Source organism: Lissotriton vulgaris, chromosome 1_1, assembly GCF_964263255.1.
Source record: "Lissotriton vulgaris chromosome 1_1, aLisVul1.2, whole genome shotgun sequence".
Lineage (NCBI taxonomy): Eukaryota > Metazoa > Chordata > Amphibia > Caudata > Salamandridae > Lissotriton > Lissotriton vulgaris.
In genome coordinates this window covers 1,988,664,180-1,988,689,595 of record NC_141685.1, presented here as the reverse complement: position 1 = coordinate 1,988,689,595, position 25,416 = coordinate 1,988,664,180, and the positions used below count along the sequence as shown (strand labels likewise).

Genomic DNA, 25,416 nt, shown 5'->3' with positions numbered 1-25,416 from the left:
GAGTTTCCTGCTGCCGTAGGAAATCCGTCACCTTACGGAATTCCTTGCGTTTCTGCAGGGTGATGGCGGATAGGTCCTGATAGAGGGCTATGGAGTGGCCCTGGAACTGGAGCGGCTGGGCTCGTCGTGCTTCTCTGAGGATCCGTTCCTTTAAAGGGAAGTCAGGCAGAAAGGCTAGTATGTCCGGTGGTGGCGCTGAGGACCTTCTGGGCAGCCCCACTCTGTGAGCTCTGTCAATGCGTATCTCGAAGTCCGCCGATTCCCCCAAAACGGACCAAAATAGAGTCTGCAGATAGCCCGTGACATCAGATCTCTCTGATTTCTGAGGGACCACCCGGACCCGTATGTTGTTCCGGCGGGAACGGTTCTCGAGATCTTCCATATGTGCCTGGAGGTCCATCTGCTGGTCAGTGAGACACACAATTTCCTGTTGGAGGTGTGTTATTTCCATGCTCCTGGACTGATCCGCCTCCTCGACCGCTGCTACTCGCTCCCCCAGGCCCTCCACGTCTCGCCGGAGCTCCCGGACCTCACCCGCCACTTCTTGCTTCAGGGATCGGAAGTCGTCCCTTAGGCAGTTAAAAAGTGTTTCTAAGAAAGTTATAGTGATGGGTGATTGGTCCTCCGTTGGTGCAGGCGCCTGTTTCGCAGTCGGGGGAAGGTGGGTCCTTATTGGGCTTGGACTGTGTTTTGGCCAGGAGCTCTGGGAGCGTTTGTGACCCTTTCTTCGACCGCTGCCCACCATCTTGTCTCTGGGGTCGTATCAGTCCCTGGCGTCGGAGTGCGGGTGATGGAGCGAGGGTGCGCGACCTGCGAGCCCCGGTGGTTTGGCCCGTGATGGTATTGGGTGGCGCGGTGGTGTCTACTCTGCCGCAATAAACAAGGCGGTCACCTAAAGGACTTGTTTAGGAAGTCACCTGGCAGTGGGACTATGTGGATGGCGGCTATCGAAATGTGCACTGGAGGGGCTAAGTGCCTAACCCTGTGGTGACGCCCGTCGGCGGAGTCCAGTGTAGTTGTGGATCCGTTCCACTTGTGGCGAGCAATCAGTGGCGAGGCGGACGCAAATGGCAGGCCACATGAAACCAATCACCGGGGGCTCGAGCGTGCCCCCCGAGGTCCGTTTTGATGCCCCCACCGCGCTCCTCACCTGTGCGTGGCAGTGTCGTGTGGTGGTACAGGTGCGGAGTGTCAGCTCAGCTCCGGTCTGATGGCTTTCCCAGGTCTCCTAGCCCACCATGGCAGGAAGCGTTGTCACGATGCCCCCTGCTGGCCCGGGTATTGCACTGCCAGTCCAGCAATGTCACAGTGGCTGCCTCGCTGTCAGGAGCTCCCCAGCCCTCCCGTAGCTCACCCCCCGGACAGCGCCGGTAGGCCCAAAGCCGGGGGCTCGATTTTGAAGACGCCCGGCCAGCACACACCGCAACGCCTGCCAGGCCGTAGGATCGGAGGCGCACCGCAGGTGGTGGGGCTGGGCCTCGGGAGCCTGCTGGGGTCGTACCTGTGGGTGCTCCGGTAGGCCGCAGGAGCTGTGCGGGATTGCAGGGGTAGAGCGCGCCGGCTCTCACAGGGCCAAGGCAGCCGCCATGGTCCGGCCGCAGTGCAGTGTCCTTGGTGGCTCCGGGCTCTCACCTGGCGGAGGCGACGGTGGTCAGGGCCTCGAGAGGTCCGGCAGGGTGCAGGCCGGGGGGATCGCTGCTGTGTTCGGCCGCGCCTCTGTCTGGCGGCGCGCGGCCCCGAGTGGACAGTCCTCCAGGAGGTGCGTGCAGGCCCAAAAGCCGGGGAGTCGATTTTCGTGGCTCCCGGCCGACACACACTGCTCCACCGGGCGTGCCGCTGGATCGGGGGTGCCCCGCAGGTGGGAGCAGGGATCGCACGGGTGTGCCGGGATCTCGTCGGCAGGTGCCCCAACAGGCCGCAGGATTCCCGCAGGGCTTCAGAGATGGAGCACGCCGGCTCTCACAGGTCCGCGGCTCTCGCCATGTTGTGGTCGCGGCGAGTGGTCATCGGCATCTCCAAGCTCCGGCACGGCACCAGCGGCGGTCAACAGGGCACCGGAGAACTCAGCAAGAGATCAGCAACAAGATCAGCCGATCGGAGTGTGTCAGAGAGATCAGGCTATGCAACAGGGCGCAATCGGGTGGGATCGGGCAGGGAGCCTCCGGGACCTGCGACCGATCACGCCGCCATCTTAGCCACGCCCCCAGTAAATGGTTTTTTGATAGTTTATTTGCATGTGTGAATTACTATATGGATGAGTATTAGTGTGTAACAGGATGTATAGGTGTATGAGTACATATGATGAGTAAGTACATGCATGAGTGACTATATAGAACTGTTGGTGAATGAGTGGATGTGTTTGTAGATGTTGGACTTACCTAATAAGTTGTTGTAATTGGTATTGGTTTCTCCTTTTTTAAGAAAATGTTAGTTTCTATTTTTGAATGTGTGTGTCAAAGGTTATTTAATGCTGATAGGAGGTCTGCCACTTTGTCACAAGGATGTTGTCATCAGTGATGTCATTTGAGATGTCATCAGTGATGTCATGAGTGATGTCACTGACCATGTCATGAGTGATGTAATATGTGACGTCATCAGCAGTGCATTGCACGCGCAACTTATAGTGAGTCCAACTAACTATAACGTGGGAATTTCAATGGTTTTATGCGAGTAAAATTTCAACCTAACTATAACTGGTGTGAAACCTATGGTTTTTCAGTGAATATATATATATATATATATATATATATATATATATATATATATATATATATATATATATATATATATATATATATATATATATATATATATATTTCTATTCCCATGGTTTAATGGCACTTCCAAAACAAGACTTTCTATACTAATTTTAATGTATTTTATATATTATACATATATACATATATATATATATATATATATATATATACACACATATATATAATAATGCATACACTGCATACACTGAGCTATATAATATTATGTCATGCTATGTAGTGGTATGTTATGTTAAATATATTTAGCATACAACTTTCATTTATTAAAAATGTAATTTAAAGCAATGTGTTTTATGAATAGCTCCCTTGAAACAGGATAAAAAAATGTAGTTGCCTTTAAGGTGAGGTTGCCATTTTAATTCCACTCTCTCCCATATGTCAACAGTGGTAACTAAGGGTCTGATTTTGAGTTCATAAGATGTGTTACTCATTAGAAACCTGGCGAAAATCCTGTCCACCATATTACAACTGCATTTTATTAAATGGCACGTGTAATACGTGGATGGGATAGCCATCATGTTTATGATGCCATACTGTAAATCAGGCCCTAAGACAACCAGCTTCCTCTAAATATCACTTATTTAATCTAGATCACAGGGTCAGCAGGCAGAATGCACCTTTTATAAGTGAATAAAATTAAATACATATATTGCTATGCTAACTAGCTTTCATAACTTTATATATATAATTTTAGAGTTATTTTTGGTAAAATTACACCAGTGTGATTCCACATGTGGCACCTGTTTCTTGTGAAAAATAGGGGCTCAAATTCAGAACTTCACCTCTATTATCAAAAAACTTTAAAAAGCAGGTTAACCTTCTTTGCACAGTTTATTTTCTCACACTAAAATAAAATCATTTATTTAAAATTATTCAAACAGTTTACCTTTTTAAGTGTGTTAAATATGGGGCATTTTATTTATCCATACGAATAATATAAAGAGAGAGACCAAACCGTTGTGGAGGGTAAGCTCCAGAACCACAGCGCCAACCGGAACACCGCATGCAGCATTGGAAAGGTGAGGCAAAGCAGATGGACATAGGCTTTACACCAGCGGAACATATACTTAGGAAGGGACAAAGCCCGTTGTAGGACAAAGTAGTCCGTTGGAAGTAGCACCAGCTCTGAGGTGGGCGTGTGAATTGTGGTGGGCGTGTGCGTTCTGTAAAGCGTGAGACGCCGCCTGAGAATAGCATTCTGAGAATAGCGTTCTATTCCAGCACTCACGCCCCTGAGAATAGCGTTGTGTAAAGCGTGGGACGCCGCATGAGAATAGTATTGTGTCACAGGCATTGTGGTGGGGCGTGAGACGCCGCCTGAGAATAGCGTTCTGAGAATAGCATTCTATAGCAACACTCACGCCCCCTGAGAATAGCGTTCTGTAAAGCAGGAGAAGCCGCATGAGAATAGCGTTGTATCACAGGCATTGTTGTGGGGCGTGAGACGCCGCCTGAGGATAGCGTTTTGAGAATAGTGTTCTGTAAAGCGTGAGTCGCCGCATGAGAATAGCATTGTGTCACAGGCATTATGGTGGGGTGTGAGACGCCGCATGAGAATAGCGTTCTGAGAATAGCGTTCTATAGCAGCACACACACCCCCTGAGAATAGCGTTCTGTAAAGCATGAGACGCCGCATGAGAATAGCGTTGTGTCACAGGCATTGTGGTGGGGTGTGAGATGCCGCCTGAGAATAGCAATCTGAGAATAGCGTTCTATCGCAGCACTCACGCCCTCTGAAAATAGCGTCCTGTGATTAGCGTCCTATCGCAGCATTGTAAAAGCGTGCAAATAGCGTAATAGCATTCTATCACAGCATTGTAGCACCAGCTATGATGTGGGCGTGTGCATTGTGGTGGGCCTGTGCGTTCTGTAAAGTGTGAGACGCCGCCTGAGAATAGCTTTCTATCGCAGCTCCATACTATCCATACTAATACCTACTCGAACCATTGCAGACATTCTTTTTTATACCCGGACAACGTCGGGACGGGCAGCTATTTTATTTAATAAAGAAAAAAGGGAAAACAATAATATTTTAGACAACGATCTTAAATAAAAATGTTATTTAATTTCATTTAGGATTAGACCACAATCCTAAATGAAATACTTACATATATTCCCTTGATTAGAAAAATGTCTCACAGCTTTATTTTTAAATTACATGTAAGGTACATTATTTTCCAACTCTAAAACATTTGTTTAAGACTCTGACTTAAAGCAAACATTATACTTAGGATGTTTCACCTATTACCCTAGAAAAAGCAAACCAAACTGTATTTTAACAATTTGACTTTTTACGACTTTTAAAACAATTGGGATTGGAATTTTAATTTCCCAATGCAAGAAGAAAAACAAAATAGACTCCGGACAAATTTTAATAGAGTGCCTTGATCTAAATTACTCCCTAAAGGTCCTTTGGCTCGCTTATATCAAACAGTCTTATGTCAGAGCTTTTTGTCCCAGTATATTTTCCTAATCCTGAGCAGGTGTATAAAAATAGCAAATTAAGGATTACAAATTTGTTTTTAAACTAGTATTCAAAGGAGAAGGCAGAAGCAAAGCATGCCAAGAATAGTCTCATATCGTTTCCTTATAACTTCCCTTAGTATAAGACCGTACTTGGCTACCTCAAGTAATCTACGGAATAACGTTTATTGGATTGGCTCTTAGCACTTGGACTTTGTGACAGCCTTCCCCTATCAGAGAGGCTGGTTTGCAAGTCTGCCAAAATGTCCCTGTGAAAACTTGTCTAAGCAAAGTACTACTGGTCTCACATTATTTTGTTCTTTATATAGTACTTTATGTAAACGATTTTTAGTCCCAATCATGCCGGAATTCACTTTCAGATGTCATATGCGAGGCATGTTTTATTAACAACGTCTGGAGAGACAAGAAATAGGATACACATATTAAACTTTATACACTCAGTTTTAGCTGTGAGGAAATGTATGAATTATTGTCATGTTTAACTAATATTTGCAAATGTTATTCTATTTATTTGAACATCGCTGGAGGTGACGTGTTATGACCTGATTTTAAATATCTTGTCTGAGCTATTAGTGGGTGAATTATATTTGTACGTACAAGTTGATTGTATTCTTTTCAAATGATGTATTTTAAATGTAACGTTTATGGTATTTTTCTGAATAAAGTTAATTGACTAACTTTCACCTTACACTTATTTTCTTGGTCTGACAAGAATCCACCGATTTTGTAAAAGGATATACAAATGTTGATCAACTTTTTAAAAAAACAACAGAAACAGAATGTTAGAGGGGTATTGCATTAACGAACTGCAAAACCTTTCTAATTTCATACTCGACATCCAAAATGGCTAATGAGTGTACCATGCAGCTCATTAAGTAAATTGTGCATTCTGTCGGGATTGACCAAAAAAGAATTCTATCAAGTCGATCTAGTTAAAAAATGCATATATTCGTCTCCTAGAAAATGAAATCCAATGTGAAGCAGATCATTCAAAATATTCTTTTCTTAAGCAGTGGTTTGATGTGGGTTACTGGCCAGACAAGTATAAACTATATATTTACAATACAAATCGCAGTCATGCCACTGGTTATAAAGTGTTGTACTTTCAATTTCTGTACCTTACCTTTCAGGTTGAATCCTCTGCATTGTGTCATAGGGTTACCATGTCTCACATCCTGCCTACGACTCCGCCTAAAATAATTGAAACAAGCAAAAATATGATTATGTTTTCCCAGTAACAATCTTATTGCAGCAATACTAAGCATTGCAGAGACATATTTTATATATAAAAATCATATTAATTTCCATACCAGTTGTATACAGTATAGATTTTCAACAAGTAAACAAACTTTACATGTAGGTTAGTGTCTATTGAGGACATACAGCACAATGTGTGCTTTTAGAAATAGATATCACACATATTTTTAATTAATCATACTTATGTGCATGTCAGCCCTATGTTTAATACTATGAAAAACCAACAGAGACATTTCTCTCAGAACAATAGCCAGCAGGCCTCCAGTCAAGTGCCTGAATAAACAATACAATATCTTATCTCAACTAGAAGGAGATAGTCACGTTTCTGGACAAGTTATGATGCTAAAGGTCTAGATTTCCTGAACAGACTGCTCTAGCATCATTTTATTTATTTGTTTCAAGTATTTTTATTAATCAAACAAACAGTTCCAGTCAGATACACATCGTATACTGGGTACTCATATGTTATACTCGTCACATTGAGCTGATAATACTAGCGTGTCCAAGCAATTAAGCGCATGTATCTTAAGCAGTTCAACATAGTACACATAGTTTCGGTTTGTGTTCCCATGTCCACATCCCTCTAATACCCTCCCCTTCTAAGCTCAGTATTTCTCCCAGGAGCACCATATCTTTCCCCCCTTCTTAGGGCAGCCTCTGTTCACATACACCATCATCTCTGGCAGGCGACACCAGTCCAGATCTGCTTTCCAGTCCGACAACCTGGGAGGCCCTCATGCACCCTACAGCCATGCAATGTTGCGTTTAGCGACTCCAGCAGCTGACATTAGCCAGATTTTTGTTTGTGCAGGCCATCTGTCCTCCCCAGTAATGCCCAATAGAAGCCAGCGTCCCTCCGGTTGTATCTGGATCCCCAACATCCCCGACATCACTCCCGACACCTTTGTCCAATATTGTTGCATTATTGGACATTCCCAGAGAATGTGAAAGAACGTACCGGGTAATCCGCAACCCCTAGCACATTGATCTGAGTCTGCCCTCCCAATCTTATGCCGAAGAGTGCGGGGATAGTATGCTCTGTGCAGAATTCTTAACTGGAATAGTAGGAATCTGGCCGTATAGCATTTTCTCTGGGGCTCTGTATAGCCTCCTGCCAGTCGTCATCCTCCAACATACCTATGTCCAATTACAAGTCGCCCGGAGTGTCCCAAGGGGGTCAGGTAAATTATTCATTAGTTTCTTGTATGGGAGGGAGATTGCTTGTCAGGGATTGGGTCTAGTAACATTCGATCTTCTAATAGGGCGTACTCGGGTATAGATTCCCCGTCCTTAATGTGAAACCTTAGTGCATATTTCAGTTGAATATACAGATATTGCTCCATATCTACCAATTGATACTCTTTTTGCAGTTCGCTAAAAGTGATCAGCTGATCCCGCCTCCATATGTCCCCAAGGGTGTCTATACCTATGCGACGCCAGTAGCGGAATCCCCTGAGTCTTCCTTCCTTGCTCAGCCCATCACTGTCCCTCAATGGGGTGTGTTGAGTCAATCTGCCCGTCCAACCTAGCGCCTTGGTGGCAGCATACCATTCTCATAACACCACCTGTGTGTGCGTAGGAAGCAGCCTTCCATCTCTGCTGTGGCATAACACCTAGAGGAGGAGTGTGGCTCAATGGTTAGAGCGCCAAACCCTGATGCAGAGTTCTGGCCAGGGACCAGGGTTCGATTCCCGCCTCGGCGGGGACTCAGGCTCAATTTCCTCGGACCTGTTAATTCTCGCCTCGGTGCCTATTCTAATCACGGGCCCCACGCTGCAACTCTGGGCAATAGCTTGCTTAGCCTCCACACCGGCCCCAACAGCACTAAGGATGCCTGGCTTAACCCTGGGAGTGCCCAGGAGTGGACACTTCATAGGGAAAGCCAGGAGGGTTTCCACAGCGGTATGAGTATCAGCGCCAGGAAGCCGAATAGGCGACACCGCAAGGTGACCGTCTGGTGACAGTGCGCTCTATAAGTACCATGACATTTACATTTACATCGGAGTATCCTGCCGGTCCCATAGCCTGGCGATCTACTCTGTACGCGGGTTCAGATTGTGGCACGAAAATCCAGCAGTTGATATTTATATGTGGAGATGCTAGGTAGTAATTTCTCACATCTGGTATAGCAAGTCCACCCTCGTATACCCCCGTTGAAGTTTGTGGAATGCTATTCGTGGCACCCCGCTGCCCCTTAGCAGGGTACATCGCTCCCATTCGATGGTGCAAAAAAAGGTGTCCAGAAGTTCATATGGCATGTTCTGCCCCACATAAATTAGGGGTGGGAGGGCCATCATTTTAAACAACACAGTTCTACCCATAAGGGTAATGGGGAGCTGTTGCCAGTGGGCAATGTCCTCGCGGAGTCTCGTCAATTGGGCCTGAGTGTTCATGCGCACAAATTCCTCTAAGGAGTGTAAGATCCAGATTCCCAGGTATTTAAATTTGTCCTGCTGTGCCAGAGCCGCACAGTTCGAAGTGAGTGGGGGAAGCACTCCGGTGATGCTCTAAGCTTATTTAAGCAGTACTGTTAAAGAAGAGTGTTATAAAGAAGAGTGTTATAAAGAGGAGGCGAGAAGACAACATCTTTGCAGGAAGTGGTGTACTTGAAAGGAATAAACAGCAAAAGATTACATAGTAAATAATTTTGAGAAAGGGTCAGTATTTTCATAAAACCTACATATGCATGTGTATATACTTTGTGGTGAGGAAAAGCAGTAACTTATTTGAATGGGTGATAGTGAATAGTGCTCCACAAGCTAAGGCACCCAAACAAGAATCACTTGCTAAACAAAAACGACATAAACCAGCAAATGTAAATGCTTTTGCGTCAACAAGGGACATGCATCAAGGAACACATCCTGGGTTAGGCTAGTCTCACAATAGAATTATTTTATTTCCATCACCATAATCTAATAGGAACACAAATGGAAAATTGCAATCATCAACAAAATGCCAGGGCTTTACAGAGAGTTCAACCAAGCAATGGCAATCGATCACACATGAAAACCAATATCTGAAGCTGGCTGACCCAAAGCTCACTCTTTTTATTTACTTCTTACTGGCTTTATCAAAGAGTGTCTGTAGACAGATTTAACATTTAAGAAGCCTATTTGCAAACGTATTCATCTTGCCCGTGCAATATTCAAACAGAAGATAATAAAAGGTTTGCTCTGATTCTCAATGCTCGCATCTACATGTGCATGTGCCTACCTTATGCTGCACACACGGAAGCAGTTTGTGTGCAGAATATGTGCATAAAGGGAGAAGGTTTATATGCACATAAGGATGCCAGTTCATATATGACCCTTGGCACAGATGTTCTCTGTGAAGGAAAAGTGCAACACTGAGAGAAAAGAACGAAGTAAGTATGGCTCACTTGAGACCACTTTCAGTACTGATGGAGGTCAGTACCTCACTGCCTATGCTCACGAGTGTTCATACATGAATTCGGTTTTTACTTTTTGTTCTACATGAACAATTATGTTGAACGTAACTTTGCATAGAAGTAACAACCTCTACCTCAAGATGGCCATGTTTTCACTAAGTCTGACTCCATGCCAGAATCTTGCCACCAGTATTACTTCCATCCATGGTTTAACATTGCCTTTAACATTTATGAACTGCAACACACATTAACCCTTTCGCCGTGGGGCTAATTCCCCTCCGGTGCGGGGGGAAGGGGCGCGCGCAGCGCCACGGTGCTTGGGACGAGCTCAGCTCGTCACGCTGTACCGTGGTGCTGTGCTCATGACCACGCCCGTTTTTGAACGTTCAGCACAGCAGGGAAATGATCCCCGCATGCGAGCGTTGCGGCGGTTATGACAAGCTCAGCTGGTCATGAGCACAGCGCAACCGTGCCTCATGACGAGCTGAAATCGTCATGAGCACGGAAGGTGTTAAATGATATCTTTATTTCAAGACCTAAACTTTAAGTCGGTAATCGATGGTTATCTCAATTTTATTTCACATGAACTTTTGTGGTTTGTGTTTGACTTAAAATACATTCTACCAATGAAAATCAACACCTCTACAATGTGCTGCATACCTATTCAGATATTGGTTTTTAATATCCATGCATCTGCCATCACCTCTTGGCGGTGTCATACCATGAGCATGCCTCAGGTACAAAGCTCTGAGCCACTTGTATCCAATAAGATGAGGTGTATCTCTTCCATGAACTAACTGCCAGAGGGTACTGCTGGAGCTCAACCGTATCATGTTAACCGTGCACTTGCTGTCCCACTCCTTCTGGGACCGTGACTTCCTCATCATCACAGAACCACTGTTCCAGTGTGACTTTTAGCACGCGCTGTATATAAATATCCCAGTTATCATATATCAACTGTGCAATAAAGACTGCAGGACTAGTTGTCAAGTGTAATACATGCCACATCTACTTTAAGCCTGTAGAGAATGAACAAATACTCTTAAGAACCTATGCCATACCTGTTTTAAGTGTATGGAAAAAATTTGAATGATTTTGATTGTTCATGATGCATATTTAATTTTTATGCTGGCTTATTACATACAACACTTACATTTTCCAGTGTCTTTAGTTCCCATATAGGTCAGTGCATGTACAAGTTGAAAAAAATTCCTTTGGTCGGGCTGGTGGGAGTGGAGGGGGTGGAGTATGTACAAAATCAGAACTAAGGGACTGGCCAGGGCCGTGGCTCTTGTGTGTGCAGGTGAATCGGTGAGTCACAAAGAGATGTGCCACCATGGTGTTCACTTTTCTTACAGCAGGTAGGACCTGGCATAGAGGAAGGCATAATGCAAACAGGGGGCATACACTACCTATGTGCTTCATCGTGCATGCAAGGCTATGCTGTGCATCACTTGTGCATTCCACCTGGTACTCCACCAACACAAAGTACCCACGTGTGAATACAGAACCTTCCCTGAAGTGAGAGGACACTCGCCCATTTACCATGTGCAAGCTGCACCGCTGAGGTGAGACCACCTATCTGTGAATTGGGCTCTATGCATGTGTTGTTTGCCTGCTTAGTTAGACGCATTTTATGACACACATCCATAGAAAGGGTCTTTGAGGAACGTGTTTAATCCTTAATTGAACTATACTTTCATATACATTTAAATACATTTTCCAGACCAAGTATTATTTGCAATATGCTATGTTTTAAAGAGGCAAAATCATACATTTAGCTTTCCTTTGACTCCTGAACTGGCCTGATCTGTGCTGAACTAGGAATGTGACAAGGACATCAACTTTGAAAAGACACAGTAGCAGGCACTACTGCTGGCGTCTCTTTGGTGCCCATGGCACTGCCTGTAGGACCCGGGGTTGCACGGAATCATCATGAAGGGAACCACAGGAAGGGATAGTAAACCGCATTCTACAAACAGGTGTACTTTGTTCCACTCTTTGATTTCCTCCTACGCCTTGAACGGCAACAGCTACAGCAACTGCTAAGGAGGGGCGAAGAGCGTAATAATGGCTCAACCCTGTGCTGTTGTCGTGGATCATACGCTGCATGATATGGCATCATAACTTATGACATTCTGGTGACCTTACATCCATGAAGTCCAAATAAATAATGAATGGTTCATTCCAGATACCGGGGTGCAGGCAGATTGAAATACTGGGAGTGGCCCATGGCTACTTTGACTCCCCTGCACTTTCCCACTGGTGTGAGTGAAAAGGTTTCTATTACAATCAGAATAGCATACTTTTTTTATATTACTCAAGGGAGGACACACATCTTCAATTATCCACACCCTAACGCATACGTTGAACCGTAGATCCACCTAACGTCTGGATGTCTATTAAATAATCAGCCTCAGACCTGATGCAAGAAGTTGGTCCTTCAATACCACATCTGGCCAGCTGTAGCAGCAGCAAATGACCAAATATAACTGCATTTGCTTTTCAGCTGAATTTCTCTTCCATTTTCCTCAATAAGCTCCGATCAAGGTAACGTGATGTTCTGTCCTGGTGTCAGGGCTTGCTTTTGTGCCAGCTTGCAGTTCAGAGCTGAGAACAACAGACTGAAGAGGTACCGCATGGGGTTTGGTGACACAAGGAGTAGGATCCTTATGGTGTATGTTGGTGTTAGGGATGCAAAATGCCCTTGGCAAGGCGTGCTGAAACAGCGCCAGATTTAGAAAGGGGGAGGGGCATGATGGGTGTCTTGGGATAATTTTAATTCCCTCAGTTGTCTTTCAGACGACTGGCATACTTTTATTTGCACGCCCCTCGGGTGCTGCACGGTGAAGGGGTTCATCATCGCTGTGAGGGTTTAACTCATCTGCTGGCGACATCAGCAATGTCACTGTATTTCTGTATCTTTCAACTAGCAGAATGTTGCCATAGTATGCGTCGTTTAGCAGGGAATCCCTAGTCTTGCGCAGACAATGATTCCTGGTTTTTTTTTCATGACTAGCTTATTCTGGTGTATTTGGAATTAAGATATAGGGAGTGTTGTGCATTTGCAGGTGAGGGCCGGTGGCAGCGACCACAGTTGCGTGGAATATACAGACTCCTCTGTATTTCTTGGGGAGTTGTAAGTTGAGATGATTCTTTGAAATAAATACGTGCGTTATCACCTGGGTTTTCATTCTTTTTGGGATGGGGGTCCAGTGTGAATGAGCTGGTGTTCCCCATTGTTTGGCTATAAGAAGCGATTTGCTTCTCTCGTATGACATTGTGTGGGCGTGAAGGCTGCCATGGTGGGTAGCCCTGCATCTGTGATACATGACCCACAATTTCCACCCTCTAAGTCATGTATGCCCCCAACCCCCAGCTCTATCTACATGCTTTTGAGCATATTAGGAATTTAGGTTTTGTTACTATTTTTGTCAATAGTCGAATGCACAGTGCACACCCCTGGCCCCATTACCACTCCAAGCAGATGTATAATTGTATGATAAATATGTAAGTAGCGTGTGCTCAAACTAGTGTTCTGCATAAACATGCGGTTCAAGTATTGTATTACTGAATTGAAGCGACTGATAAATGACGTTTAACAATTTCAACGCTTTGCTTCAACAATGACTGCGCCCCTTCTGTTTCTTGTTGTGGGGTTCATGTATCGTTTTGCATGTTAGACTCATGGGGCCTCATTTGTGAAAAGTGACGCATCGCTGCGTGAAAACAGCGATGCGTCACTTTTCAATGCGCTCTCCTTGCGACACCAATGATGCTTCATATTTACAGTATGACGCATCATTGCGCAAGGAGTTACAGATACGTCAGTATTTCTGACATATCTGTATGGCGCAAAAGTGACGCATTGCTGGAGTGTGTCACAAAAGTGACACAACTCCAGCAATGTGTCCTTTCACATGGGGCGAGCTCCATGTGAAAGGGCCTGCACCAGTCTTACGCCTGCTGTGAGGCAGGCGTAAAATATTGACGCATTTGCATCTTAGAAGTGGCGCAGTGAAATCTTATAGATTTCACTGCGTCACTTCTACGACCCTTTCTTGCGTCAATATGCCCCTCTTGCATACATTATATCTGGCGCGGGTATAATGTGGCGCAGGGGTTTACAAAGTGACGCATCTACCTAGATGCGTCACTTTGTAAATATGGCGCAACAAGGCGCATTTTTTACGCCACTCGCCCGTCACAAAAAGTGACGCACCGGCGGCGTAAAAGTGACGCACAGCCTCATAAATGAGGCCCATGGTCTGTACGCACATCCTCAGGCCTGCTAGGGCGTCTCTGGCTTCGCTGTAACCGGTGTGCACCAACGCCAACACACTGACTAACATTTTCCAGTGCTTCCCTGATTTCTTCTTTATGGTGGATGTTTTAATACTTACAGGGGAGGCAGGTGTTCTGAAGACTGACGATGGGGAAGAATCCATAGGGAGAACAAACACTTTGAGCAGCATGATGTAAAGGCCGCTGTCTAGACTTGGAAAGAGACTTGGCTCTAACAGCTGATATTTTATCCACCATGACATACATCTTCAAGAAGAGAAGTTACAGTTCATTTCCAAGCCATACTTTGAATAAAGAGGGCTCCAGCAAAGAAAACATGCAATTGTTCTCTCTCTCCTTTACAGGAGCCTCATATCTAACCTGTAGTAGATGCACCAACGAGACAATCAAATACCACATTGTCCTTGCTAACCTGTATCAGATAAGGCAAAGAATCAAAAAGGCAAATACTGGGGGCCTCATTTATGAAAAGGGACGCATCGCTGCGAGAAAACAGCGATACGTCACTTTTCATTGCGCCCTCCTTGTGACACCAATGATGCGTCATATTTACAGTATGACGCATCAAGTCGCAAGGAGTTACAGATGAGTCAGTATTTCTAATGCATCTGTAGGCGCAAAAATGATGCATTGCTGGAGTGTGTCACAAAAGTGACGCAACTCCAGCAATGAGTCATTACACATAGGCAAGCCCCAAGTGAAATGTGCCTGCGTCAGTCTTATGCCTGTCATGAGGCAGGCGTAAGATATTGACGCATTTGTGTCCTAGAAGTGGGGCAGTGAAATCTTATAGATTTCACTGCGTCACTTCTACGACCCTTTCGTGGATTGGAACGCTCCACCTGCATACATTATACCTGGCGAAGGTATAATGTGGAGCAGGGGTTTACAAAGTGACGCATCTATCTAGATGCGCCACATTGTAAATATGGAGCAACAAGGGTAATTTTTTACGAAGCTGGTGCATCACAAAAAGTGATGCACCGTGGCGCAAAAGTGACGCAAGGGCTCATTAATAATCCCCTGAGTGTCAGGGTAAACCCAAAATTGTCTTCCTATAAAATCAACTCTGAAATGCTAGCATGACAGCGTCCCTGCTTTTCCTTCCAAAAGGTTTTTCTAAGACTAGAAAATTAATTTTACTTACATTCAGCAATTGTTTTATCAAGGTATCCAAAATGTGTTCCTATGGTCTCAGTGCTCTCTACTCTAAAGGTACATATTGGGAATTGGCTGTTCCGGAGCTCAATTTACCAATTTGTGATTTTGGCAGATTTTTCTTTTCCGACCAAATGCAACTCAACAAGGACATCAAGGGGCATGGATGAGGTGGGGTTGGTGATAAGCAGAGGGGCCATTATACTAACTGTGTCACTCTTTCCAAGCCTCCACTCTCCTTCAGCAAAATATATTTACAGATTTTCAGCTTGTGTTCTTAATTAATAGGAAAACTGCTGACATTGCTAGTGAACTGTATTGCATCAGACACCATGTTTCATCGTTGAATGGAGTATGTTCTTTTGTAACACTTTGAAACAGGTGCTTATGGCACCTGACAATATCGAAAAAAGGAAGCAGAGGGCCCTGGAATAAGTATACGCTTCTGGCCTTCCAAAAACTGGCATACACAAACTCCTCCTGTTTACCTTTCAACTCTGGAAAGAATCACATTGTACTCTTAAAAAGGGTGGGTGTAAATCCCCATCCTGGGTGAGCAAGGGAAATGGATCACCCCCAGATTTGATGCCATGTAGGAGAAGGACTTTTTCTATGGGTAAAAATATTTTCTCTGCAGAGATAAAAATGGCCTTTGGATAGGGGATTCTATTCCCCTGCTGCAGAATATTTCAATATGAAGACATGATCCCTTTGGGAATGTCACAATTTCTTCTCAGGGCTATGAATGGAAATCTGCATCTGGCTATTGCTTTCTTTGTGAATCAGGCACTATATGCCTCAATCCTACACATCCGCTTGATCACACCCCGGCATTGACAATCCAGTCTCTACCTGACCCCATACACCTTAAAGGTATTTGTGCTGCAACTGGTTTTTTAGAGGTTCCACTTTCAATCAAACATTTTTTTAGCTGTCTCTTGGAACTAAAATTAGCCTATATAAAACAAAATTAGATAATTAATAAAAATATACTTGACTTTTATGTCAAGTGTTTTCAATAACAATATTATTATGAAAAGCACATTGAAGCTTGAAGTTTGAGAATCTAAGTGAATTACGGAAGTTATCTCAGTTTATTTACAAGATATCCAGGCTCTCTTACCCTTAGTTGTGTTTCATCCATTTTATTCATTTACATGAACTTATAGGAGGTGACAATGGATCACAGAGCAAAATTATGTGACAGCAATGTTTTTACTTTTAACTCTGAGCAGAAAAGGAGCCTTTGAGCGGGCTTCTGAATAGAAGCTGCAGTAAGTGACACTTTTCAGCTGTTACACCCTCTCATATTGTCATATTTAGCTACTTCCAGTCAAGTTACCGTTCATCGTACATTTACATCCTTGCCCTAATACCATTTCAGCCACTAAAAAATAACCTACTGACATGCAAAATTTAATGAGGTACTATCTATGCATATTATTGTAAGGTATTAAAAAAATTACATTTAGTATTTGTGATATGTTTAATTTGTTAGAGTAGGCAATAATTATAGCTTCTAGTTTTATTGTTTTCCATTGCATTTCATTTAACATATTGCACATTAGTATAATTTTTTTTTCTCCCACTGTGACGGTATGCCATTCATTGATTATCTTGTATCCAGGAGGTATTTGTATAGTGCCAACTCACTTCATAGGCAAAGGAGTACTGTCAGCAAGTTGACAATTGACAGGAGGGGGAAGCTGAATTTTGACTGTGAAAGTGGAATTTTACGGCACAGTGATACAGTGTTCCTTAAAGAGGTGTGTTGTCATCTCTTTGCTAGATTGTAGTATGGGTGCAGGTGATTTTGATGGATATGAGAATGTTGGTACAAATTCTGGGAGCATAGATGGTTTTAAAAATGGCGTAGAACAACAATGGAAGCAAATGAAGTCTCATCAGGGTAGAAGAAATGCAGTCATGCTTCTTAAGGCTCTAGATAAGTACCCTTGAATGGGCTCTGGAAAAGCATTGATTCAACTGGGTGCAAAAGTATGTGGGCTTGAAGTGCAATTCAGAAGTCTCTACGAGTGAACGATTTACTTTCTTTAGTAGCAGAGATCTCAGGTGCTTCAAACCTATGAGCTAAAATGTAATCACAAGATAGGAGGCTACCATTATGCATTGCTGTCCCAACATGCAGCTCTTTCGAGAACATCAAAATACATCATAAAGCATTAGAATGTTAAGACAATATATATATATATATATATATCCAAGGCACACAGGGCCATATGTATCAAGCCGTTTTTGAATCGCAAAGGCCGAAATTCGCTGAATTTCGGCCTTTGCGACTCGCAAACGGCCGTTTTGCACGTTTTGGAATGTATGAAACATTCCCAAAATAAGGAATCGCAAAGTTGTGCGATTCCTTATTTTTCCATAGCATTTAGGGAATCACAAATTTGCGATTCCTTAAATGCTATGTATGTAGCAATTTTAGCTTGCGAATTTTGTTTAAGAATTCGCAAATTACCACCAACTTTCAGTTGATGGTAACTTGCGAATTCTTCCAGAATGCACAAATTGGCATTTTTAAAGGTGGCATATGATGCACACACATGCCCATAGGGCATGTATGTGCGCCATATGCACACACATGTTCTTTTCAGGGGTGCAGCAGGGTGTCTTTGAGACACCCCTGCACCCTTGCAATAATTCTCAAATTGCGATTAGCAAATTGCGAATTCGCAAATTGAGAATTATTTTGCATTCATTCTATGGGCCTCCTGGCCCATAGGAATGCATTGGAAATTATTCCTTATTTGCGAATTTGCAAAATGTGAATTCGCAAATAAGGAAGCTTAAGGTATCGCAAATAAAAAGCGATTTTGTTCGTACATACCATTTTGCATTTCCTAAATAGCAATTCCTTAAAATTCACTATTTAGGAAATGCAAAATAGTTTGATGATACATATGGCCCACAGTCTTTATCTTCTTTTATTAGCTGCTCCTATACAGATAAGTTCATGTTTGCTTACATTTCTTCTATTATTGTCTTAATTGTTTGCAGTTTACAGCTGTTTTTATATTTGGTGACTTGTTATATTGGGCGTGGGATTGCCCTTTCTAAATTATGTATGGGCCCGGTAAGTATTTTGTGTAATAATGTAGTCGTTTCATTGTTATATGCTGATTTCTATTTGGTACCTGTTATCTTCTTGGCAGCCTTTACAGAGCAACCGTTGCTTTATTAAGTGGCTTGTTTTTTATCCAAAAGCCATGACTGCCTATGGTTTTCCGACTCAGCGCTTACGCCGTTTCATCAGTTGCTCCCTCCGGTGGAGTGCAGATTGGTGGATCATGCAGCTACATTTTTAAAATTATGGGCAGGAAATCTTTTCATAAGAATATCCACAGTATGTTGAGGGCTGAGTGCCCCAGGCCATCCACTGGAGATAGATATGTACTACATCCAATGTAGACCCAGGACTGATTATCTTATTATAGACGTTTGGAAAGTTTCCCAGGAAGGGGATAGAGAAATTCCTGAAGCAATGTCAGGACAAGGTCCTTTATGTGCTGGGACACTTGACTCTCATACTTGATATGGCCGAGGCGACCAGAAGCAAGAATACCAAGGTCAATGTGGACCTCTCAAGAGGCTGGGCCCAGCGCATTATTTGCATTCCAGGGTACACTAATGCAGATCTGATCATGGAAAGGAGAAAGCAGTGCAGATGACAATGAACCACAAATTAGCTGATTTGTCAACAGAGAGGACAGTCATGACACTGTTAAAATACTGCATTGTAGGTGCACCAAACCTCTGTATGTGAGGGAATAACTGTGGAGCATGGTTCAATCACTAACCTCTGCCAGACTGTAATATTAATACCACTATCCCAAACTAAATGACCCAGAAGACACTTTAAAGGAAGAAGACAGCAATCAGGAGGTGCAGAAAACCCCAGCAGCCATATTGGTTGCAAGGGTATTTAAGTCACGACCCTTAATCGCGTCCTTGCTAGTCAACTTCTTGATGCAAGGAAGGTGGCAATGCTAGTTCCTGCAATCGGACATTGCCAAGTTTCTGCTGCGCTAGCAGTGCTATAGCTGTTCCATTGGGAAGGGCATGTGCACTTGGGATCCTGCCCAGTGATTTCCTGTACTTTCTGCTATTCTTCATGCTGGCTTTTGCAAGTTTTTGCAGCTCCTGGTGGTGGTGTTTACTCCGTGACTCTCGCTGTGCTAATGGCATATCTTGTAAGGCGTACACAAACTACAGGGCTCTGAATGGAGCTATTGGTGAGTGTCCTTGCATGACACTCCTGTTTCGTAGCTTCTGACACCTCTCCATCACACCGCACTTTTCTGTAGTTCATCTATAATCACTATCAGCCACTGGAGGATAATGCTAAGTGTGTATTCAACTTGCATGTACACGCAAATATAGCTCTATCTCTTTTTCTTGACAATATAAAGAGCATATTTCAGTTTCGTTTGCCTGCACAGGTTTTCGCTACATTCTTTCTGGATTTCCTTTGATTGAAGAGAAAGCCTCATGACTACAAAAAGGTTTGATGAGATGTACCATCATTCCATGTGAAGGAATTGAGGAGTAGCAATTATTAAAACTCCTTTCCTGGTTCTACAGTTTCATTAGCAGCCTAACTTTGTATGTGAGTGATTACTTGTGGTGATTAAGTGTATGTGTATAGGTGGAGAGAGTGGTCTGAAGAGCATGATGTTAAAACTGACCCCTATCTTTTCTATATACCAACTGCAGGTAGCATCCTTTGGGGTTGGCACCAAACGAGAAAGCAAGGAAGGCCCTCCGAATTGCAGAGAATCTGTAGGCTGCTGTTTATTTTTTCAACTCCTCCATTCTCTTGGGTGCGCTCCTTGGGAGAGCAGTCACATCTGGTCTCTGGATGGAGCACCAAGGGGGATTGTTGGCCAAACTGCACTTTTTCCATGTCGCCCGCTGGCTGGAATTGTCAGGTTAGTGTTGTAGCAAGTATTGTTTTCGCTCTGTAACTAACCATTCTGACATGGACATGGGTGACCCAAAGGGGCTTCTCTTTTAGCAAGCCATGTTAAATCCCTGGGGGAGTATGTTGCTACTTTTACCACCTTTGGCAAGGTTAGGACCAACAGAAGGTGTGTATTTGGTTCAAGGGCTGTTTTTGGAAGGGCTAACAGGAAGAGACTGGCTGGCAGCGGGCGATCCTCTATGTCCCAATACTACTCACAGAAGCCCAGACACTATGGGAATCATTGTATTGTATTGTAATTGTATTGTAATTGCATTTATATAGCGCTTACTACCCCTGACGAGGCGCCAAAGCACTTTTTCGGCGGGTAGCACGCTACTCCGGGACCCATAGAGGATTAGTGTTGAATTAGTATAGTGAAACATGCAAGTACATTTTAAGTGGTGAATAGGTTAGTCAATTATTTGGATTTGGAATGGTAGCAGAAGGATAGAGGAGGAAAAAAAGGTTTGTATTTATATTGCGCTTGTTACCCCTGATGGGGTGTTGAAACATGCTATTCAGGAACCCCATAAAGGATTAGTGGTAAATTAATATGGTGAAATATGAAAGTAATTTCAGTGGTGGATATTAGTCAGTTATTTTTGAGTGAGAAGGATAGCGGAGGGATAAAAGGGGACGGAAGGTTTGCATTCATATAGCACTTGTTTCCCCTGATGGATGTTGAAGCGCTTTTCTGGCGAGTAGCACGCCACTCCGGAACTCATAAAAGATTAGTGTTGAATATTTTTAAATTAAAATCTGAAGTAATTTGAGTAGTGGATATGTTATTCAGTTATTTGGGTAGGGAAGGGTAGGGGGCAGGAAAGGGAAGGGAAAGATTTTGTATTTATATAGCGCTTGCTACCCTTGATGGGGTTTTGAAGCACAAGTAGCACGCTACTCTGCAACCCACCAGGATTAGTGTTGAATTAGTATGGTGAAACATGAAAGTAATTTTAGTGGTGGATATGTTAGTCAGTTATTTGGATTGAGAAGGGTTGGGGAGGGGTAGACAAGAGGGATGGGTTTAGAAATGTTTGTTTTTGGGGATCGGTTAGTAAAAGAGGTGTAAGATGATGCAAGGAGGGGTAGAGTAGGAGAGAGTCTAGAAAGGGTTATTTTGAGGGTCATAGTTGTGGTTTAAGTTTAGGGTTAAATAAGAGAGTGGATGTAGAGGATATATTGACTGAAGTATAGGCTGAGAAATATGGAAGTGCATTGGAAATGCTAAATTAGAAGAAAGTGATAAATATATAGATCCATAAGTACATTGAAAGTATTTAGATGCATATTGGAGGTATGTCTATTGGGCAGCATTTCTGGCCCTGGCCCTGGTCAGTCTCGAACAGGCTCAATCAGGCTACTGCCCTTGTCCTCTTCGCCCTTGTACTCGATGCCCGGGTTGAGACGCCCTAAGCCTGGTCTTTTATAGCCGTAGTAATCAGGTGACCCCTTCAGCCAATGGGACCCTAGCCCTAACACTATCCAATCACAACACTAGCCCTAAAATCTAGAACCAATAGGAGACCAGGACTTTACAGCCAATCTTAGCCCTATTCCAAGCACCCAATTAGTTCAAAAACTCTAATCTCTATGTACAATAGAGGCCCTACCAGTAGTCCCACCCCAAGTCCAAGCAACCAATGGCACAGGAAGCCCTTGTTCCTACTTCCAATAGAAATCATAACCCTAACCCTAGTCCCAACCCTACATTGATTGAATCACAGACCCAGAAACCAATCAGAACTCTCAAGTACCCGACCAATGAGGACACTAACACTAATCCAATAGAAACATTAGATACAACCACCAATCAGTGTACACATGTACCAAACAATATCAGACCATATAAGGTCCCAGTTATCTCAGACAAGGTTTTCTGGCCAGGGAGTTGGAAGCTGATTTTCCTGTTTAGAATCTCCTAGCTGAGAGACAGGCTCAATCCACACTTTGGACTTCTGCAGGTAAAGGCCTCACTAACTTGAAATCTTACAATACTGTTTGAATAAAACTTTACTCCCCCTACTGGCCAAAAAACGGAGTGCACAGTCCTTAGTAAACACAGTTTAAACAGCTCACAGAAGCACCCTCTGATGTAGAATATCCCTGTTGCTGGGGGGAGGCAGGGGGCTGGTTTCATTGGCTTGTGAACACAAAATGGTGGCAGGGGTGCACTGTTTTAACATACAGGTCTTAGCACAGAGCAAAAGAGAAATTTAGAGGGAAAACTGAAAGTCATCAGCAATGAGAGGGAAATACTACAGAGTTTGGACTGCAAATCCCGCAATTCAACTCGTTAAATGGAAGCAATCATGGGCTGGAAAAAACACAAGTTTAAAACACAAAACAGGTGATAAAATATCCAATCACAGGTAGGTTAAAACTACAATTTTTAAACTGTAACAACCACAGGCAAAGACAGAAATCACAGAAAGGGAAAAGTTGTTTTTAAAAAAAACTTTTGTTTGGGGGAAGAGAGAGCACTAGCCTGTCTCCTTAACACTTCCTGGTAGGTTTTGTATAGAAAGATTAAGACCTCAAGGTACAGGATCTCAAGGTGATCTTAAACTCTACAGTTGGTTCTTCCATTTAAAAGTTGGGGGAAGATTGAGATTCTTCACCCGCATTTGAGAGAAAAGAACAGAAGACGATTGGGTGTTAGAGACCAGAGCTGGTTTCAAGATAGAGTTCTGCGCAACACTTCTACAAAGCAAACAGCCAATGGTGTTGGCCTTGGATCCAGAAACAATGGAATTGATAGTTGCAGAGGCTGCCCAGATGTTAGAAAAGGGGCATTGCTACAAGTAGTAGAATTGGAGGAAGTGGAAGGTTTTTGGAGTATGGCTTTTCCCGTAAAACAGAAAGACAAGGTTGGCGTCCTTTGATAAATGTAAGGGAGCTAAACAAGTTTCTGGTTTTCAGACATTTCAAGATGGAATGAATCCATCTGTTGAGGGATATCATGCAGCAAACAGATTGATTGGTAAAATTGGACTTAAAGGATGCATATATCATGATACCTAGGGCAAAAGACAGTCAGAAGTATTTACGATTCAGGCTGTGAGGTGTCCTATAAAATTTCTTTGCCTATTCTTTGGGCTGTCCTCAGCTCCATGGCTTTTCCCCAAGGTGATGCCACAAGTAGTGTCCTTCCTGAGAGAGAGGCGCCCAGTTCCTAATCTATCCGGATGACATTCTGCTAATGCCCAGAAAGGTTAGATTTGTTGAAACATCTGGGTTGGACAAGCGATCTCCTAGAGAGTTTGGGGTTTATAATACATGTGGAAAAGTCTGTTGTGGTCCCTACATATAACATTGAATTGCTGGGTTTTCAAGTGAATACTTTCATATCCCAACTGATTCACCCGCAAAAAAGGTAACAAAGATAAGGAAACAGAAAATGGTGGTTCTGGCAAGGGATGTGATCACCTCGAGGGACCTAGCTTGGAACTACTGTCCTCTTATATTACAGAGCTCTTCAGAGGCTGAAGGCGTTGGGTCTGAGGAAAGGTTTATGGTATGGAGACCCTATTTCCTTGTCAGTGGATGCTTCAAAGGATCTGGAATGGTGGTTGAAAAATGTAGATGCTTGGAATTTCAAACCCATCTTTGCGAATGCTCCCAAATTTGTTCTAGAGTTGGACGCCTGCAGCTTTGGCTGAGGGTGCATTTGAACAAATTAGACACAGGAAGAAGATGGTCCAGGAAGGGACAATCAGTACACACAAATTGTTTAGAGATGTTAGCGTGCTTAAACGCATTAATGAACGACAATGACCTATTGCCGAACAGTGTGACTCTATTAGTTTAGACAACTTTACAGCAGTTTTTTTATATAAACTATCTGGGCAGCTCGAAATCAAAAGCTTTGGCAAATCTAGTCAAGCAGATATGGTATTTCTGTTGGAATCACAAGATACTTTTGAGAGCAGAATACTTTCCCGGTCAAGAAAATCTAAAGGCAGATTAGAACTCCGTGTGCGTCAGGGACTTCAGCGACTGGAAGTTGAATCCAGAGGTTTTTGGTCTGATTCAGAGGCTATGGGGTCCAGTTTAGATGGACTTATTTGTGAGCAGGTTGCATTATCAGGTACCCAGATACTTCAGTTTGAGACCAGACCCTAATGCAATGATGGTAGACACCTTTCTCCAGGATTGGAGGAGAGAGGGATGTTATGCCTCCCTCTTCTCGATGATTCAGACAATGTTGATGAATGTGAGATCAGAAAGATTCAGTATCATACTACTAACACCCTTTAGGTAGTCTCAGCCATCTTTTTCCAGTTTCTTTACACTGTCTGGTGGATTCACAGAGAAAGGAACACCCTTTGGTTTTAGAAGGTATTATGAACCACTTTGTTTGGAATATTTCAGGGGTACCAGTAGATATTCAGGATTTTCAGGGCAGGCTTAATACCTATTGGATGAGTTCTGGGGCCCGGGCACAAGAACAAGATACAAGAGGGTATGGACGAAGTGGTGTTGTTGGTACATGGAAAGGGGGTTTGATCCTGTGGAAGCCCCTGTAGTTGAGATAGCAATCTATTTAGCGGATTTGTTCAACTTTGGTCTCTCAATTAGGACTATTAACTGATATAGGTCAGATGTCTCCACCAGACATGTTTTAGTTCTTTTGCAATAGGGAGCGTCCCTTTGATTTGAAGTGTAATGAAGGGGGTTCGATTAAGAAGACTCTCTATGGCTCGTTATGAAACATTATGGTACGTAAGTTTAGTTTTCAGGTTATAAAACTTCATGGCTAAGTAATAATTACTTCTCTCTTAGATAGATCTCTTTGAAGTTAGCAACTTTACTTTGTTTAATTTGCTTTAGAAGGGTTTCTGGTGTTAAGTCATTGGAGATTTCCAACAGATGTTATTCTCCTAAAGGGGTGCTTTTTGATGTTTGGAAGAGGACTAAAACCGTGTCTGAGAAAAAATTTTATCCATATTTTCATGAGTGTGATAAGTTATGCATGTTGAAATGTATGAAGTTATATGAGAACAAGTAGCTGAAATTTAGGGCAGATGGAGGAGAACAGTTATTACTGTCTTACGTAA

The 25,416-nt window shown here is 43.3% G+C and overlaps 1 protein-coding gene across 1 annotated transcript in view; it reads right to left on the bottom strand.

Moving 5' to 3' along the window:
• SEMA3C (semaphorin 3C) overlaps window positions 1-25,416 on the bottom strand; it is a 598,500-nt gene that overhangs the window by 46,786 nt on the left and 526,298 nt on the right. Inside the window, exon 16 of the mRNA XM_086919828.1 lies at window positions 6,385-6,452. Within this exon, the coding sequence (XP_086775954.1) occupies window positions 6,385-6,452 (68 nt within the window). The remainder of the gene's footprint in view (window positions 1-6,384; window positions 6,453-25,416) is intronic.